The sequence below is a fragment of the Pocillopora verrucosa genome, chromosome 11 (genome assembly GCF_036669915.1).
Source record: "Pocillopora verrucosa isolate sample1 chromosome 11, ASM3666991v2, whole genome shotgun sequence".
NCBI classification, from domain to species: Eukaryota; Metazoa; Cnidaria; class Anthozoa; order Scleractinia; family Pocilloporidae; genus Pocillopora; species Pocillopora verrucosa.
In genome coordinates this window covers 1,998,145-2,016,368 of record NC_089322.1, presented here as the reverse complement: position 1 = coordinate 2,016,368, position 18,224 = coordinate 1,998,145, and the positions used below count along the sequence as shown (strand labels likewise).

Here is an 18,224-nt window from a genome sequence, read left to right as displayed (position 1 = left end):
CCATGGTGCGTCGAATATATTCACGACTCGTAAGGCTGTGTTGACGATCCGTGAATTTTATTAAAGCTTTGGCCATGTCATTTTAACGATCCGTTCGTTCCGCACGGATCATGAATGTTTAAAACGTGATAATTAATGTTTATGACGGAACTTGAACTTCAACGTGAGCTAGACATCAATTTCGTCAATAAGTTTTCAGTTTCTTGTAATTTGTTTCTAAATATGAATATTCTTGTACGCACTGTTACACTGTATTTCGAGCATTCGATGTTCCGTCACGTGCGACGATTTTTGCATTCGATTGAAACAGAGTTCACGTTATTTTTGGTTTTTATTTGATAAAAATAAAAATGTTTAACATTTTCCTTTCACAAAGCTGCGTGTTCAATAAATGTTAAGTTCAATTTATGTTTTTCACCAGCACAAAATATTCCTGCCAGGCGACCGATGTCAAAAGCGATAGTCAGGCGCGTATGCGAAACTCTAGGGGTGGGCCGTTGAAAATGGTGATCTCAATGAAGGCATTTTTTAGGACAAAAATTTTTGGGCTACTTTTTTTTTCCTTTTTTTTTTTTCCTAAGCTCATGTTGTGTGTATTCGGCGGCTATTTTTTCTGCTCTTTAATCTTGCATTCAACTGTAACAAAGAATATATCATATATTGTCGTTATTTGATGAAAATAAAACTGTCCATTCTTTTCCTTTCACAACGATGTGTTTTCAGGAGACATTTCATCCAATCATTACTCTACAAATTTGCGTATTTGTCGTAATTTCTTCTAAATCATAGGTGACAATTTTTTAAAATGAAATTCTTCATAAATACCACCGAAGAAGATAGAAAATAAATATGTATTTTCTATAGGAGTTTATTACAGAACGTCAGTGTTCACACTTTGTTTTTCTATCTCACCTTCGTGTGCATTACTGTTACGTAATACCTGTCAAGTATGCATGATTTCTGTACCACATGGGAGTAAGGTGTCATAGCATGTACTGCTGTATAGTCCAGTAGCCGTATGCTTATTTCACTTCTCGCGTCACCAATATAGCTTTGCTGTATTCTGCTTTCCCGCCCACCCGCCCCTCCTTTTCTTTTTCACAGTTCTTCCTTTTGGCCTTTCTGTAACTCCTTATATCTTTACAAAGATACTCCACCCTTTGGTTGGATGGTGGAGGGCTAACGGTATTTACATCGCGGTATTTTTAGATGATGGTTGGTCCATAGCTGACGACTATAATTCGGCAAATATTATAGCTAGTAGGGTTCGTTCCGACATACGTTTAGCCGGATTTATAACAAATAGCGAAAAGTCAATTTGGGAACCAACGCAAATTATTACTTGGTTAGGATTGGTCTGGAACTCCACTCTTGGTACTATTAGTATTACACCCAGGAGGGTCCAAGGTATCGTTGATTGTGTGGCTTTTATTGAAGCTCAAAAATGCACAATTGCGGCTAGACAATTGTCATCATTTGTCGGGAAAGTTATGTCTACATGTCCGGTTACTGGAAATTTACCCAGAATTACTACCAGACACTGTCAGATGACAATTGCTATTGCTGAGCATTGGGATACACCTATGATTTTAGACGAGTATTGTAAGGATGAAATCGTTTTCTGGAAGAACAATATCCATCTACGCAATTATAAAAATTGCTTTGTTTTCCGCAAACCTCAGAAAGTAACTTTTTCAGATGCTAGTAATATTGCCTGCGGAGCTGTTTCTTATATCAATGACGGCGAGCATATTTGCCACAAAATGTGGACGCAGGACGAAAGGAGTAGAAGTTCTACGTGGCGAGAATTAAGTGAAATTGAATTCTCACTTCTGTCTTGCCTTCCGATTTTAAGTTCATCACATATTAAGTAGTATACCGATAACCAGGCCACTGCCAAAATCGTTGAGGTCGGTAGCATGAATCTCGAGTTACACACGATTGCCTTAAGAATATTCAAGATATGTTACGAACACAGCATTCATTTGGACATTGAATGGGTTCCTAGAGATGGCAATACCAGGGCAGATTTTATTAGCAAACTGGTGGATTTTGACAATTGGCAGGTCACTGAGGACGTCTTCAAAGACTTGGATAGTCTTTGGGGTCCCCACACGGTGGATTGTTTTGCCACGTATTACAACAGAAAAATCACCAGATATTTTTCTAGATTTTGGAACCCGGAAACGTCGGGCATTGACGCATTTATGCAGTCGTGGGAAGTTGAGAACTGCTGGTTAGTTCCGCCAGTTTATCTTATTCCCAGAACGCTTGCCTATATATATAGTCAAGGAGCCAAGGGCACCCTTATTGTTCCACTGTGGAAGTCAGCCGTGTTTTGGCCCCTGTTAACCAATATTTATTGCAGTTTCATCCAGGATTTAAGAGTTTTGTCTATGCCTCAAGCTTTGACGCACGGGCGAAATCACAATTCTATTCTGGGTTCGCCAAATACTCCGGGATATGTAGTGGCTTTAAGATTGAATTTCGTTCCTTCGGGGTAAGAATCTGAAAGGTTGGCCTTTCGGCCACAATCTAGCGAGTGGAATTTGTGCTGACTACGAATAGCACCTTGGCAGTGTTGCGTTATTTATTTCACTTTGATCATTTTATATCAGGTAGATGTGCTGACAACGAGTAGCACCTTACCAGTGTTGAGGTATTTATTTCTTTTCGGCCAGTGTCAATGTGCAGAAGTTTTGTCGACAACGAATAGCACTCCAATAGTGCTGTGTTATTTATTGCCCTTTTTTGATCTTCATTTAATGAATGTAGTGGTGTTGAGAACTAATAGCACCCGGGTTGTAGTACTTATTCCCTTTTAGCCATGAATCAGTGAGTAAGATTGTTCCACCTCTACACCCCTCTGTTATGTGTTTTTTCCTTTTGTTTTCCTCAACAGGCCATCTCTGCTCAGTCCTGTTGAGCAAGTCTCTATGGATCTTTAGCTCCCTTCAAGCTGCGCCTCATTACTGATCAGTTTAAGGCCAGACAACCTTCGACGATGAATAGATATTTACTTGAGTGTCAAAAATTTATGCGTTGGTGCAATGATGTTAAGGCTCAATTCGTTTTGCCACAAGAGCCTGTTGTTGTAGCGGCCTATTTGTCTCAACTTCACAGGAAGACTGGTTCTCCCAGCACTGTTAGTATGGCTTATGCTGCATTAGTTTGGCTACACGATGTAGTAGACGTAACTTGTAGTAATAATCCTTTGAAAACCGGAGTGTGTAGAAATGTTGTTGAAGCTGCGAAACGTAATGGCACACAACGGAAGAATAGGAAGCTCCCTCTCTCTATTGATATGGTCCAGAGAATAGTTGCTAAACATGGCAAGGTAGACGCTAATCTAAAAGATCTGCGAATTTCAGTCATAGTCCTCTTAGGTTTCGCAGGTTTCTTCAGATTCAATGAGTTAGCAAATATCAAAGCTTCGCATATAACTTTCGCAGATGACCATATGTCCATTGTTATACCAAGTAGTAAAACAGATGTCTACAGGGAAGGTAATAAAGCTATTATTGCTAGAACGGACAATGCCACTTGTCCAGTTCATATGGTCCTTAGGTATATGTCTGCTGCAAGAATGGACCATAATGCAGACGGTCTCCTAATCAGGCAGTTAGTATTTCAGAAAAATTATAATACTTATGTTTTAGGGAACAAAGGAATTTCGTATTCTAGGTGTCGAGAAATCTTTTTGGAAGCTCTCAAGGCTCTAGGTTACGACTCCAAACTTTTTGGGTTACACAGTCTTAGGTCCGGTGGGGCAACCGCTGCCGTAAATTCACCTAGCGGCCCTGTATCAGACAGGTTATTAAAATTACACGGGCGGTGGAAATCCGATTACGCCAAAGACTTGTATATTCAAGAAGATATATCTGCACGGCTTTCAGTTTCATCTAGCCTAGGTATTTAATTGCTATCATTAAGTTTCCACGCGTGATGATAGTTACAGCCTAGTTTGTATGATTATAATCAGTGCTTTCACTATAATTTAACCGTATCATATGAATTGTGCAATGTACTAGCTTAATGAGGATATAGCTTCGCGTATCGTATTTCTGTGGGACAAAAAGCAATGTGACCATTTATACACATAGTGCTCGAATACAGTAATAAAGCTTATATTGGCTCTCCGTGAGTTACCAACCCATTTGACTGTGGTTGTCGTGTTGTGCAAGTTCCTTTAACGGTTTAGAAAATAATTTTCATGTGTGCGAACGCAGTGAGTTAAAATGAAATGATCTATTCCTCTCCGGCCCCCCAGCATGAAGGGCTTTGAAAACACCATTCCTAGTTTAAATTTTTTTGTTCCATTTCCCTCAGTGCTTTTTTACACCTTCTTCTAAGAAAAAACACTCCTTCAAAAGCGACAACCATGATAACTTACGTGAAGTGTCAATCAAAACTTAATTACGTTGGGACCCAGTCTCCGACAAAATAAGAAACTACCGTAGTTATTCGGTTATAAGGCGCACTCGGCTATAAGACGCACCCCCAATTCGGCAACTTCATCATTGCATGTTTTCAAACTGAAAATATCGCTAAAATACTTGGTTATAAGGCACACCGTTGTTTGGGGAGTAAAGATCAGTCAAGTTTATTGTAAATTCCCTCATAAACTTACAAAAAAGCGAAAAAGTCGCGTATTGATTATAGTTTACTGTTAATTAACAAAAGCAGAATTGTCGCACACGCGACCACGCGCACAAACAAAAGCCTTGATTAAACAAGAATCAACATACCGCCGAGAATGCAGGTCTCAGTGCACAAAGAAGGCTGGATGGATGAAGGTATTTATCTCTTCGCTTGTTTATTTTCGTTTTGTTTTGTGACGTGTCAAATTACTGAGCACGTGCTCTCGAGCACGTATCATATCTATGCAAATTTGACTTCGCTCGTCTTTTCAGAACCACCATACTTATAAAAGTCAATGACCAACACTGTGTATCCTTTTATTTGCTTGAAATCGTACCAGTAACTGTGACGAAAAAATTTTTTTCGGGAAAATATTCGCCTATAAGACGCACCCAAACTTTGCTGGTAATTTTTAGTAGAAATTAGGAATTTCTTGAAAAAAACGGTGCGCCTTATAACTCAATAACTACGGTAGTATGAGGCCAAGAAGGTGGCAAATACACACTGAGAAATTATTTTACAAGGAAATTTTGCAAAAGGAATGATTTTTGCTTTGCAAGAAGTGCAGAAAAAACAAATCAGGTCCTAACTTTTTTGTCGCTAGTTTACTGATTGCGCCCTTAAAAAGGATATGGGACTGCAGCACGATTACGGAAGTCGGTCGAGTTAGGCGCCTATTCGACGACATAGTGGATGAATCAAAGATATGGTAAGTGTATTCATTGTTTTTGCATCTTTCGGTCTGAGGACCCCAGCCCCTCTCCATCAGGCGATAAATAACGAGAGGTCTGTCGTTTTCTTCCATTTATTTTGTGCAATTTTAGTTTTTTTTAATTTGGCCCTTGCTGAACGAATTATGATGTCAAGAAAAAAAAAGGCTCCCATAAAGACAGTGTATTGATATGATTTAAGGAAAGCAACTTCTTAGAGGGAGTAAAAGTTATACACCTACAGGAAATATTCTCCTTCGAGTAACTACAACACAGAAATTAAGAGGCATTATTTTGATTCATTGACCCACTTTTATTTTCCCTTCATTTAACAACAAAAGCAAAAACCCACATTTAAAATCCCCATTACTGAAATAAGAGCATGCTTTATGTCGCATGTAGCTTTTTACTTGAGCAGAGCAGTTCAGCGTCTTTACTGAACGAAAATGTATCCAAATGCCTTGATATTTTTGTTTCCGTTGTCTGGACCCCACGAGGCTCCGTTTCCACACGCGTTATTGAATCCTGACCCTCCTCCACCAAATCCGATAAAGGAATCAGGGGAATGACAATTTCCTTCTTGATTAGAGATGATTCCAATTCGAACCCGAGAATGAACGCTACTACTCACCCGCGAACTGAAGCCTTCTTGATTACAGTTGCGCTGGAGGGAGGCTTTGGGGCCAATCAGCTTCTTCCATGCATCACGGCCCAGCGAGGTAGCACGGTACTGACCATCAGCAATGAGGGTATACAGTGAGGCTGCTGCCCTATCCACTCGCAAGAACCTGGTTACTCCATCGACCTTCATACCGAGACAGATCTTGGTAAAGGACGTGCTCCAGTACGTTGGTAACAGGGTCTCCAAGTGATCCAACCCCGTTTCTCCATTTTCGGGAGAGATTGAAGACCTGGAACACCACGCTTTTGAATCGTAGTTAAAGTTGTGCTGCAAGATGAGGTAATTTTCAAGTTAGTGTCTAAACTAATCCGGTATTGCCCCAGTTTTGCTTCACTTCGCTCTATGAGTGCTTCATCAAACTCGCGCCAGAAAATACTGAGAGTGTCCACTACGCCCGTATTGCGTGCTGGTTGAGCGTGGCCCTTTAATATGATCTATAAAACATTCACTGACTTAAAAGAGACAATGGGAAGCAAACAGGAGTGAAAGAAGCGAGTCAAAGTTTTCATTCGACATTCTTGAAAAACTACGGTCCCAAGGGTGTACACCAGTTTAGAGGGGTTCCACTGTACCTTTGCACCATCAATCTTCATGACCAGCGTCCATCCCCCACAACCGCAGTCTCCGAGCTCCCCATCCATGGAACAATACACAGACAGATATTTATTCCCAAGCTTGAGGTTATACGCCTTGTTCGGGCTGGCACTAATGAGAGAGCATCAGAGTGTTATATTCTTTGAATCCTACGAGGTAGTTCTTTGGAATGTCACGAGACGCAAAAAAGAAGCAGCACTGCGTGACATCGCAAAGAATACGCGGGGAAGTCTTGGCTCTGCCCTATTACGGTCAGCGAGAATAATACTGAGATAAACAAAATCAGGGTTAACAGGACGGAGACATGTCACAATTTCCAACGGGTGAAGACTTGTTACAAGGCTATTTAGGTATTTAAACTGTGCTCTTGATGTGTAGCCAAACAGGAGCCCAGATCTGCACCATCACGATATTAAAGAACAAACCCTACAAATCCAGCCGAGTTTACACTCTCTTAAATCACTCACACTGATCCTTACATGTAAAGGGGAAGAGATGTGGAATTCTCAACTGGCATAAATTATTTTTTATTTATTTTTCTTTTTTTGCGCTTTTAGCTTTGTACATTATTTTTCCTCCAGTGCGCAATTTTTTGTAGAAGGATTTTCGCGATATGTTTGTTTGCCACCCACCCTCGTTCAGGCACAAATTTAACGATCGTACGTTCCTTACCTGTCTTTTTCATATATTTCTTTGCAGGAACTTGCGGGTGTTGGCTCTGAAGAGATGAGAAAAACTATCAGGCAATTGATCATAACTGGGTAACTAGCAAAATTCCAAACTATGTTAACAATAACTTTTAATCCAGCCGAAATTCAGAACCGACGGACCAAAAAAGCGGTGATGTAAAAGTAACGTTAAAACGACAAAAAAGATCTTCTACATCTTACTTGGCGGATAGCAGGCCTGTTTCTTCTTAATCAGGTCCTCAAGATGGGACAACTTGTTCAATATTCGGCGGAAAAGTTTCTTTTTCTTGCGAGCATCAGCGCCAATTGCGAGACAAACCAGAAAGATGAGCGCAAAAAATTTCATCGCTTTCGTCTTCTCACACTGTCTTGAATACCACTTGATTTCAGTGAGACTCGATGATAAGTGAGGAAGTTATAACAAACGCCAACTTATAAACACATGAATAGCCTCTGACATCTACCGTAATTTCTCTTTACTTGTGTTTATGTAGTATAGTAGTTTGCGGTACCAAAGCACTTTGAAAAAGTGATCTTGTACAAAATGCCAACCCTCTATACTACTTTCTATATGATGGAATTATTTGATGAGATCATTTGATGAAATCATTTGATAAAATTATCTGATAAAATCATTTAATGGCATCATTTTAAGGAGTCATTTTTTTATCACAAAGCGTTGGAATACCATAGGAGAATAGCAATATGATCTGACGGCATTTTTCCATTGGGTGACACAAAAACAGGAAGTTGATGATGTAATATATGAGGGAGTTTCCCGAGGAAATTAGTCATTAGATTGTCATGTGATAATCACTTCTGGGATGACAATGAGTGACAACATTCCTGGGGTTAGCATAATGATCAAAATTGTATTTCAACATTGTTGGGGGGCGGGGGACTTTTATGTAACTTTTTGGAAATGAATTTTTAAAAAAAATTCTTTCTGCTTTGTTAAGAAGAGTTACGATTACGAAAGGGAGGCGTGCAATTGTTAAACAAAAGATGTGAGAAAAGGTAAACTTAGTTTGTTGGTATTGTTTCAATGATCGACTGTCAAAAACAAAGTGATGATAAAGGGGATTATTACTGTTTATTTAAAGTTTTAAATTGGCCATTATGACAACTTTTTCCATTGTTCATGTCAAATGAGTCATGTTTTAACTTACGCTTGGAAAAGTGATATATCAGGCGTTGAATATTAGGCGAGTGTGCGCACAGCATTTTACTTGATCTAAAGTGTATATAAGATGTATTAAGTATTAAGACTTTCGTATTTTGAGGCAGACCACTTCTAAAACTGAACAAGATAACTTCACTAGGTAGGGGATGTCTTTTTTTTTTGTAATAACGTTACATGAGGCAATATTAATTATAAAATAATTAAAATAGTACGCGCGCTCTGATTGGCCATAAAACCATTTTACATGAGCGTATGTAAACACGGTTTTCGTTCCCCTTTGTTAGTTATTTTAGAAAAGAAATGTAAAATGGTTTCCGTGTTTACATAGCCTGATGTAAACACTTGGGAGGTTGGGAGAACACTCGATAAGCTGGAAACCACTCCGCTTCGCGTCGTGGTTTCCTACGCTTATCTCGTGTTCTCCCAACCTCTCGCGTGTTTACATCAAGCTATGTAAACAAGGAAACCAGTTTACATTTCTTCATTATAACATGGCCAGTAAATCTGTCTAATCAAATTCAATTGAGCGAGCGTGCTTCATATTCCTATTGTGCACGCTCATGACTTCAGCAAACAAATCCCTCGAGAAAACTCTTACGCATCTTTCGTGCTCTCCAAACTTCCCGCGTGCTTCATAACTCGATGAACGCACGCTGACTTATGAACCAATTGTTAAAAGTTCGGTGGCCGAAATGTTACTTTGAGCAAGTCAAAATAAGATGCTAGATTTCCACTTCTTAGAGCTAAGAGCTAGCGTTTGGAAAATTACGGCTTAGCTCTTTAGTATGTAAACTACTGAGATAGAAGTTACAAAGCAGATAGCTAGAAAGGAGAAATGTTGATGGCGCGATAAAAAATTACGTGCAAGTTGAAAGTTGAATGCCCGAGTTATGGAAACTTTCACGGGGTTTTTGCAGAAAAAGTCCTTTTTTGAAAAGTCGCTATCAGAACAATCCCTCGTAAAAAAGGCTGTGGTTATTCATCGTAGTGAATAACAATAAAAGCTTTTTTTTTTTTTCGTTTGTCTCACGATGAAGTCACTTGTGATGTAGATCGCGACGATTCGACTGCGTACTGCTAGTCTTCTTCAGGCGATGAGGTCGACTGGTCATGCGTGATGTTATAAAGCATGATGCTCTACTGTGATTAGCTGTTTTTCGACAGCTCTGATTGGTGCATTTTGATCCTTGCTGTTTCACTCAGTGATTTGCTCCCTCGCCGGTCCGCTGTCACACGGCTTTTCTGTTCTTGTGTTTTTTAATCGTGGGCATCCACGCTTCTGGAATTTATATTCCGCTATCCCTGTTGATGTTGTTAGGGTGAAGTCTTCTATGAATTGCCTTTTTGATTCTGCGCGTGTACTAATAAGGGTCACGATCAATAAACTTTACTTCGCTCCAAAAAATTCCCTGTATGTGACCTGCTCGTCTGATCAACGCAGTGTTCGGCCAAATATAAATCAATGGAAAAGTTTTGAGAAAAAAAAAATTCCCCTTTGTATATTTTTCTGTTCTTTGAAACTTTTTTCTGTTGTTACTTAGAGATTCTCTTCTAAGAGTGGTTGAAAGGGTATTGACTCAAAACGGGAACAAGGAGGGAATTGAACTGTAAGGAGGACAGTTTTATTATAAGTTTTAAGCACGAATATCACTATTAAGTAGAATTTTTATCGGTCAGATGGTTGCAGAAAAGTGCTACAAACATCCTTTTAAGATAGGTATGACGAAGGTAAAAATTCTCTCAACAAAGCATAAGGCTAAAGAATGCGCTTAGGTAAGGAGAAGTTGTAGCGAATGTCAATTTAACGTTTTGTTGGTTGTTAAATTGTGGTATACCGTACCTTCTTCAGATATTATCGAGTCTCACTGAAATCAGGAGGTACTCAAGACAGTAAAAAGACAGCCATGAATCTTTGCGCACTCATCTTTGTGGTTTATCTCGCCATTGGCGCTGCTGCAGGTAAGCCAGAGAAAGAAAATTTTCACAAAAATGATGGAAAAGTAGTCATATCTTGAGGAAGTCATCCTGCTGAACACTGGGTAATGTTTTAAAATAATCGTTTCATTTGTTTCAGCATTCCCTTAGCTGCTTTACATTTGTCTCACGGTTTTGAATTTCGGTTACATTAAAATTTATCATTGGGCCATTTCGAAAGTTCATAATTCAAATTTCCCACGACATTTCACACGCATTCTTAGTATATCACAACTCACAGAAGTCGGAATTCTAGAATTTGAAAATGATGAACGAGTCATCGGAAGGTCATTCGAAATTATTTTCACAGACTTTTACTCTTAATTTATTTTCCATAGCCTCCGTTATTGTAAGCCACAGGACAAAACGGTGGTGAAACTGTGATGCTGCATCGTGAGCCGGAGTATAATGGGGTAATTTAGCATTGTCAACGAAGTTGATAACGTAAATTGCCCACCGTATAGAGTTTAAAAGCTGGTGTTTCGAGCGTTAGCCCTTCGTCAGAGCGATAAGGAAACCACATATAAACAATAACCAGGAAACGTAATGTGAAGGCTGAATCTACCTCTAGCGATTAACGTCACAATAAGTTGTTCTCATGATCTCTTCAGGGCAGCGGTCACGTTCCTGTAAAGAACAATCGCTAAATTTGTGGGCCGAGAGAGGGTGGGAAATACACAGAAATTTTTTTGCAAGACAATAAATCAAAGAAAAAAACGATTTATGCAAGTCAAGAAGCGCAGAAACAAAGGGAAAAAATCATGTATCAACTTTCTCGACGCTGCTACAGGATTGCGCCTGAAAAAAAGGAAAAAAAACACATCCGTGTAAAATTTTCAATAGGTTTTTCCCTCAGACAAATACCTCGGGAGTTCGAATCGGAATCATCGCTGATCAAGAAGGAGATTGCAACTTCCCTGATTCCAGAATCGGATTTGGTGGAGAATTCGAAAATGCGTGCGGAAACGGAGCCTCGTGGAGTGCGGAAATAAATACGATGTAAGGTGCTAAAACACTAATCATTGTTGAGAATTTGGTAAATGTCCGAAACTGTGAGAGGACCTATCACTGATCGAGTGCGCACGCACACGTGTGGATAAATGCCGAGAGGTTTCACCGACAAAGCAAGCATTACAGCCCACACATAAAAACTTTTGAACCACACACGAGGGATCGGGTCTTTCACACCAAACATATTACCTACTTTAAAAGATGAAAAAAAACTTAATATCTATGTTATTACAATAACGCTAAGCAAAGTGGCGAATCCTTTTTTGTGTGACAACAGAAAAAAGTCCAATGTAGTTAAGGTAATTTAAAATAAAAGGTAGGCGTGGTGTCTGAAAAGGAAACCATGCAAGGGACTGCACTCATTACGAGTCAGCGTGAGGTACCGATTAAAAGCTGATTTTTAAAGAAAGATTACCAGAAACGTTTGTCAGTGAAGTTTGTCTTCAGATTGAAGATGCCGAAACCCATCCAAATCTCTTCATTACTGAAGAGTTGGGAAGATTAGAGAAGTGGTGGTTCTATAGACACATCAAATGAACGGTGCTTGCGGAAGTTGTTTAATGTTATACCACAACTTTGGGGTAACATTATTGTTTTTATTATTTCAGTTTTGTATTTTGTAACGTCCAGAAGCGTACTTGATGTTATACTATCTAAATGAATGTATCGTTTATCATCAAAGCAGCTGAGTGACAATTTATTTAGTTCATAACTTGTAAGTTGATGATTGTTGCTCCCAATGGTTTTCAATTTATGATGCATTTGTTTGTTTGTTAATACATTTTTATAGTCTTCTTTATGACAATTTTTTATTCCTTCAGCTGTTTTATCACTTTTCTCATTATCGTTTTTATAAGAGTACATTTTGATCTAAAGCCAACGAATTGAGTAATTGCTATACTAGAAGTCTCGTCTTTTAACTTGCCCATTACATTTTTGTTTGTTTTATCAAAATATGGAATTTTCAGGATAGTCGCTATTGTCAAATTTATTCTCATCATTCCAAAAATCTTGATGAACATCTTCAATTTCAATTTCATATGTCAGCGAGACTGTGTCTGTGAATAATAATTTTGCTTTGTCACCAAACTTCTTTACAATACAATTATAACGAGAATCGTACGTTAACGTCTAGGAAAGATCAAGAATACACATACCTACATATGCCGGCGTTTTTAAAGTGACTGATCCTTGTGCATTTAAATGTCTGATATGGCAACATTGTAAACATTGATCATCTTCATTTTTGAGGTTTATCAATCCTTTTGTGAAATTTCTAAGTTCTGACGGTATTTTAAGATGACGATCCTTTTGGGGGGTTGTATTTAATAATGTTGAGATAATGATTATCGATTGAATTAATAGTCCAACTGGAGCCTTCAGGTATCCTACCAGGATCTTGTTTTTAATCTCTTGGCTTGAATCTAATAAATCCAGATTAATATCATTTTCATTAATAACCGTCTTGGTTTTACTTTTGAAATAAGCTGTTTTAGTGATTGTGACGTCCCCATCGAACTTATTAAATACCATTCTCAAGATTTCAACAAATTTAAAGCCTTTCATTTCATCTAATTGTTTTTTAAGATTAAATTCAGTAGCTTTGCCTGTGTTTTGCAATTGTGTTGAAGGATCTTAATTATGTCTTACATGGTTTTGTTGTGTCTCATATTGCCTCAAATGATTTGGTGTATCCTTTTAGAACTTTATTTGTTTGCTCTATTTTTCTTCTTGGTGTTGAAAGTTGTTTATCTACAATCACCTTCTTTATCCTTGGTTTTGGGATGGTTTGTAATCATCTTTGAACTAAATTGGTGTAGGGATGATATTATCCCCATACCCCTGCACCATTCTTCACGATTCTCAATACAAGTTGTTTGTCGGAGCTTTCTTGGATTATGGCGGCTAAAAAACTAAAACATCCGTATCCGTATCGTGTTAGCATTTCTCTCGGCTGAGAATGAAAATCGACAACTGGAAGATTTGCCACTGGCCGATTTCAGCCGTTTACCTGAAAGACTTCTTCTGTCGTTAAGGACAAAGTCAATAAATGAGAATTTTGTAAATTGGAAATTATGACCTTTGTTGTTTTTGTAATCATGATTCAACACATTTTTCACGTACCTTCTCAGTTTTATGTTTTGTTAGGCAAGGAAGCGCCAACGCACTCTACGATTGTTATTCGAGGATTATGGATTCATTTATTTTTATTCACTAATGAAGTCGACTTTTCTTCTCAGTAAAGGGCTATTGTGTTTATATGATAAATGGTTGCTGGTAGATATGGTAGATAACATGGTTGATTGTAGATATGGAATTTCTATTCTCGTGTTCAACTCGACATCTCACTCGTTCGCTGCGCTCACTCTTGAACTATCGAGTTAAACACTCGAAGAGAAATTCTATATCTACGCGCGCCCATGTATTATTCTGGAGCAATTTCCAAGGTATATGTATATTTTAAACGTGAAGGTTTTTGGGAGATTCGAACTCCCTTCTCTCGGTTCAAAGCCGGGCGAACTAGGCCGCATTTCAAAAGGACCACCTAAATTCCTGATATTTTCACATAGATGTTAATTATTAAAGACAGCTATCTTACCATCTTTGTCGATTACCCGTTCTAATATTGGACAATGGGCCGGCGAAACATTTACGAAATTGCATAGGTCGAACTTTTTTAGGAAATCGTTGACTTTGTCGTGCTTGATATGTGCTCTTAACCTAACAGTAGCTGAAAAATTGCTCAGAAAGGCAAAAATCGCTCGAGGTTACTAGAGCCTTGTTTTCGTTGCCGAGAACAATCGGGCCAGGCCTTAGCAGAGGGCCGGAGGCAGAAATAAGTAAAATTGCTTATGATTCATTATATAGCGGGGTAGTCTTGACGTAAATCCGAGAATTCTGATTGTTTCTTACTTGGTCCGTACTCTGCCATACGGACCGTCTCCGGTCATAAGCCATGTTTTTTAGGTCGCAAAAGCCAACAAATTTAAAATAAACAAGTTTGGTCTGAGTGCAATAAAATAAACCACTATCTAAATGATCAAAAAGGGAAGTTCTTCCCCAAGCATTTTGTTTTAACACCACTGCTGACAGTAAGTAAACATTCAAATTTTCATGAGAAATACCATTTGCTTGGCAAATTTATTTTCAATAAAATTTATGTTGGCTCTAAAAAGGTTTGATATTTGATCGAGCATTTTGAGTAATAATGATGTTTAGACTAGAATCTCAAAACTGACTTACAATCATGATCCAATTTGATTACTCAATTGCATGGGAAGTCGCCAGTGAAACACATTGTACAAAGTATGGAGTAGAGATAGCCAATCAGACATTCATAAAAAGGGAATTATGACATCTTACGAAAAAAAACCATGTTTTTGTGACAAAATGGAAAAAATGAGAAGGCGAGCAGTGTTATAAAGTCTATATTAAAGTTCACAAGGCAACCAGGTGGACAATCAGACATGGTTTGATGCTACCGTCGAACCTCGATTATCCGGATTTCTCGATCATCCAGACTTTTTCTCTAATCCCATTTTTTCCTGAATATTTATTAGCCATGATTGAGATCCGTAGCCATATTTTTTAAAACTATGCGTTGAAAAGTGAATTAAACACATGTTTGTTTCGCTTTCAAAAAGCAAAAGCAGCGCTCGCACGCGTCGTAACTATAATGAAGAACATTCGAATGAGGACTGATTGGCTTAGATTTGCTTTGTTGCTAAGTGAGATTTGAAACGCGTACCAAACTGACGTTTGATCTGTCCTATAAACTCGTGATCACAGGCATCGCACAGAATAGAATTATATAGTGTTGGTTCGTTGTTCTTTAGTGTCAGGATCCTTAGGTTTGGCGAAAATATGCCCATAGGTCTGAAAAGGTTTTTGAACGAGTTTAACGTTGTGGCTATTCATACAGGATTGATATTTGATAAAGTAATATTTAGACTAGAATCTCAATATCCTAAGTATTTGATTTTCATTTGCGTGAGAAGTCCCCAGGGAAAACACTTTATGCAAAATATGGGGTTAAAATCCGCGGAGATTAAGGGTGCCGATCTGGACTAGTGTTTTGCGGCTTTCCGAACTGCCTAGATGTAAGGAAAGGCCACAAACTGCCATGTGCTGTTTTAAATGATTAGGGAGATTATAGTGTCTAACAACTGGTTTGGATGCGTCCTTGTCATTTTTTTCCACGTTGCGAAGGTGTTCTCGGAAACGATAACCTAGTTGTCTTCCTGTATGTTTCGCCAATGTATGACTAATTGCAGTAAGTGCAAGTTATGCAGTAAATAACATGGGCGGAGGTACACGTAAAGTGATCAGTGACCTAAATGGATCTCCTGGGTCCCGATATTTCCTCTACATTATGAATGAAAGGACAAGTTTTGCATCGTGAGCGAGCGCATTCGAAAGTTCTAGATTGGTCATTGGTTTGAAATGAACTTCTGACCAAAAAGTTGCTTTTGTTTTTGTCACGTTTGAATGAAACAAGTGGGGGGTTGCGAAAAGATAGTGCCAGTCTCTGAATCGTTTTGGAGTAGTTTAAAGTTTTTAAGAGTAACAGATTTAACCGCGTGGTTGTGAGGGTGAAATGTGAGAGTGAATAGAATGCGGTCAGTGTTTTCCTTCTCAGCCGTTTGTAGTGCTGACTGTCGATCAATTTGTTGGGCACGGTGGTGGCCCCTTGAACGACGGAAACAGGATAGCCACGTTTATCGAAAAACTAGCACACTGCCTTTGATTTTTCGGAAAAATCAGAGTCGTCACCACATAAACGACGAAGTCTGAGAAACTGTGAAAAAGATATGGAGTTCTTGACGTGGGATGGATGCGAAGATGAATACAACAAGTAACTATGTGGGTCTGTAGGTTTGTAGTAAGTTTTAAGTAAGGTTTTGCATTGCCTTTGTGGGCCGCTTTAATGACTGTCTTTGCGTTTTTGCGTATTCATCTTCACATCCATCACACGTCAAGAACTCCGCAACTCCGCAAGAACTCTAGCCAATTTACGTTTTCAACTCAGTTGTTAACACTAAATTACCCGCTATACTCTCCCACCGTCGCAGCATCACAGTTTCTTTACTGAAACTTACCCCCTTTATTCATTTGTTACTTTAGCAATGTCCTGGGGCGAAGTTTAAAGAAAACCCAGAGGGAGAGCCGTATTGTTAATCCAGAGGTCTCCCTAAACTTTACTTGTGATCACCTTGTTTCTTCTCTTACCTCGGGATAATTCGCAGTGATTTTTTAAAATGCTATTCTGCTCACTGGGAGCAAGCGAATTCGTTGAGAAAGTCTCCAAAGGAAGTTTAGAAAGAGGCGATTAAACGCTTCAATTTTTTTATGCATTATGTCTCTGCCACTCTCTGAACTACCAGAATTTCCTCAAGCCATTTCATGTTGAATTTTTCTGGGATGTCGGAAAAGTAGATGTATCTGAAGGCTGCATGCGGGGCACTAGCCTCGACGTTAAGCCCCTTGCATTTTCATCCTCTAAGCTGGCCTGAAGGCGGGTGATGCCTCGTATGAGGCAAATCATTAGCTGGCTTTTGGCCGAAGTTTTCAACAGCCTCTCTAGTTATCGCGTAGTCTGATTAAAAGCAAGAGTTAGTCAAAAAAGTGAAACTGCAAGTTTTGCACAGATAAAGGTCTGGTTTATCTTTCAACTGGTTATGTCGTTGTCGTTTTATAACAATATGTTTTGCAATGAAATAAAAGATACTCGTACTGTTAGTTTTTGTGATACATCAGCTTCCATATCCCAATGTTTTCAAACGACAGCGATCATATGCTATTACATAAGGCAATGGAAAAATTTGAAAAAAATTGAAGCAATGAAATGCTTTTTCGTAGTGGAAGTAAAATACTATATATCCGGTTCTTTCTTGGGTTCGATGCACACGGTCCATGTGTGCGGAGATATAAAAGAACTCCTTTCACATTGCTAAGGGGAGCGGAGACTTCCGCAAAACATAAACTGAGAGAGCGTCAAGCCGTGCCTAACTATCTTCTGACTGAAAACCTTAGCTTTAAGAGCAGATCTGAGAATTCGAGAGCTTTGGAGAAAAGAATCTGAGGCTAATGAACCGAAATCAGTGCATTAAAAAGAAAATTTTGCAATGAACTCATATAGGAAAATTGCAAGGCTCGTGATTTTTCAACGGAAGGAGTGATCTTCATATGAATTTTAAATCATAATGACCTTGGCTACACTTAAAATATTAAAGTTACATTTCTTTAGTTTACCGAAAGCCATTAATCATTTTGGAAAATCCTGACCCCGTTTCACGCACGAATTGTAGAAAATTCACACGTCACAAATTCAAAAGGAAAACTCGTGTGCTATTTAGATTTTCACGAAATGAAAGAGAAATTCCCGGGTCACATGTATTTCAGGCAGCAAATCACGCCTCACGCTGATTCATAACTTCGCGAACGAATAACGCTCGCCTTAAAGGAAATTTCACCTGTCTCATTAATTTTAGCGTAAACACGCATGACGTTTGCCATCATCATTTAGCTTGAAAGATTTGATGAATTACGACATAAATTTACGTACGAATAACGCTCGTCTTAAAAGAAATTTGTAAACACGCATCGCGTTTTCCATTATCATTTGGCTTGAAATATTTAATGAATTACATAACTTTACGTACGAATAACGCTCGCCTTAACGGAAATTTCACGTGTCACATTAATTTTGGCCTTAAACACGCATTACGTTTGGCATCATT

At 38.7% G+C, this 18,224-nt stretch overlaps 2 protein-coding genes across 2 annotated transcripts; one reads left to right on the top strand and one right to left on the bottom strand.

The window, feature by feature from the left end:
- Positions 1–3,004: 3,004 nt before the first annotated feature.
- Positions 3,005–3,919, top strand: LOC131768328 (integrase/recombinase xerD homolog). Its single transcript, XM_059084059.1, has one exon. The coding sequence runs from the start codon at positions 3,005–3,007 to the stop codon at positions 3,917–3,919; it is 915 nt and encodes a 304-aa protein (XP_058940042.1).
- Positions 3,920–5,649: 1,730 nt separating this feature from the next.
- On the bottom strand, positions 5,650–7,716 carry LOC136276979 (uncharacterized skeletal organic matrix protein 5-like). The gene is made up of 4 exons (XM_066158524.1): positions 7,518–7,716; positions 7,300–7,345; positions 6,606–6,738; positions 5,650–6,300 (listed from the first exon to the last, which is right to left on the bottom strand). The coding sequence occupies exons 1-4, from the start codon at positions 7,660–7,662 to the stop codon at positions 5,785–5,787; spliced, it is 840 nt and encodes a 279-aa protein (XP_066014621.1). The 5' UTR covers positions 7,663–7,716; the 3' UTR covers positions 5,650–5,784.
- Between the last annotated feature and the right edge of the window lie 10,508 nt (positions 7,717–18,224).

Bases quoted from the DNA above. Each gene is read 5' to 3' on its own strand.
- LOC136276979 (XM_066158524.1), bottom strand. From the start codon at position 7,662: ATGAAATTTTTTGCGCTCATCTTTCTGGTTTGTCTCGCAATTGGCGCT. The intron at 7,346-7,517 runs GTAAGATGTAGA...TCATCTCTTCAG, and splicing joins ACAGGCCTGCTATCCGCCAA to AGCCAACACCCGCAAGTTCC. The intron at 6,739-7,299 runs GTAAGGAACGTA...CTCTCTCATTAG, and splicing joins GAAATATATGAAAAAGACAG to TGCCAGCCCGAACAAGGCGT.
- LOC131768328 (XM_059084059.1), top strand. From the start codon at position 3,005: ATGAATAGATATTTACTTGAGTGTCAAAAATTTATGCGTTGGTGCAAT.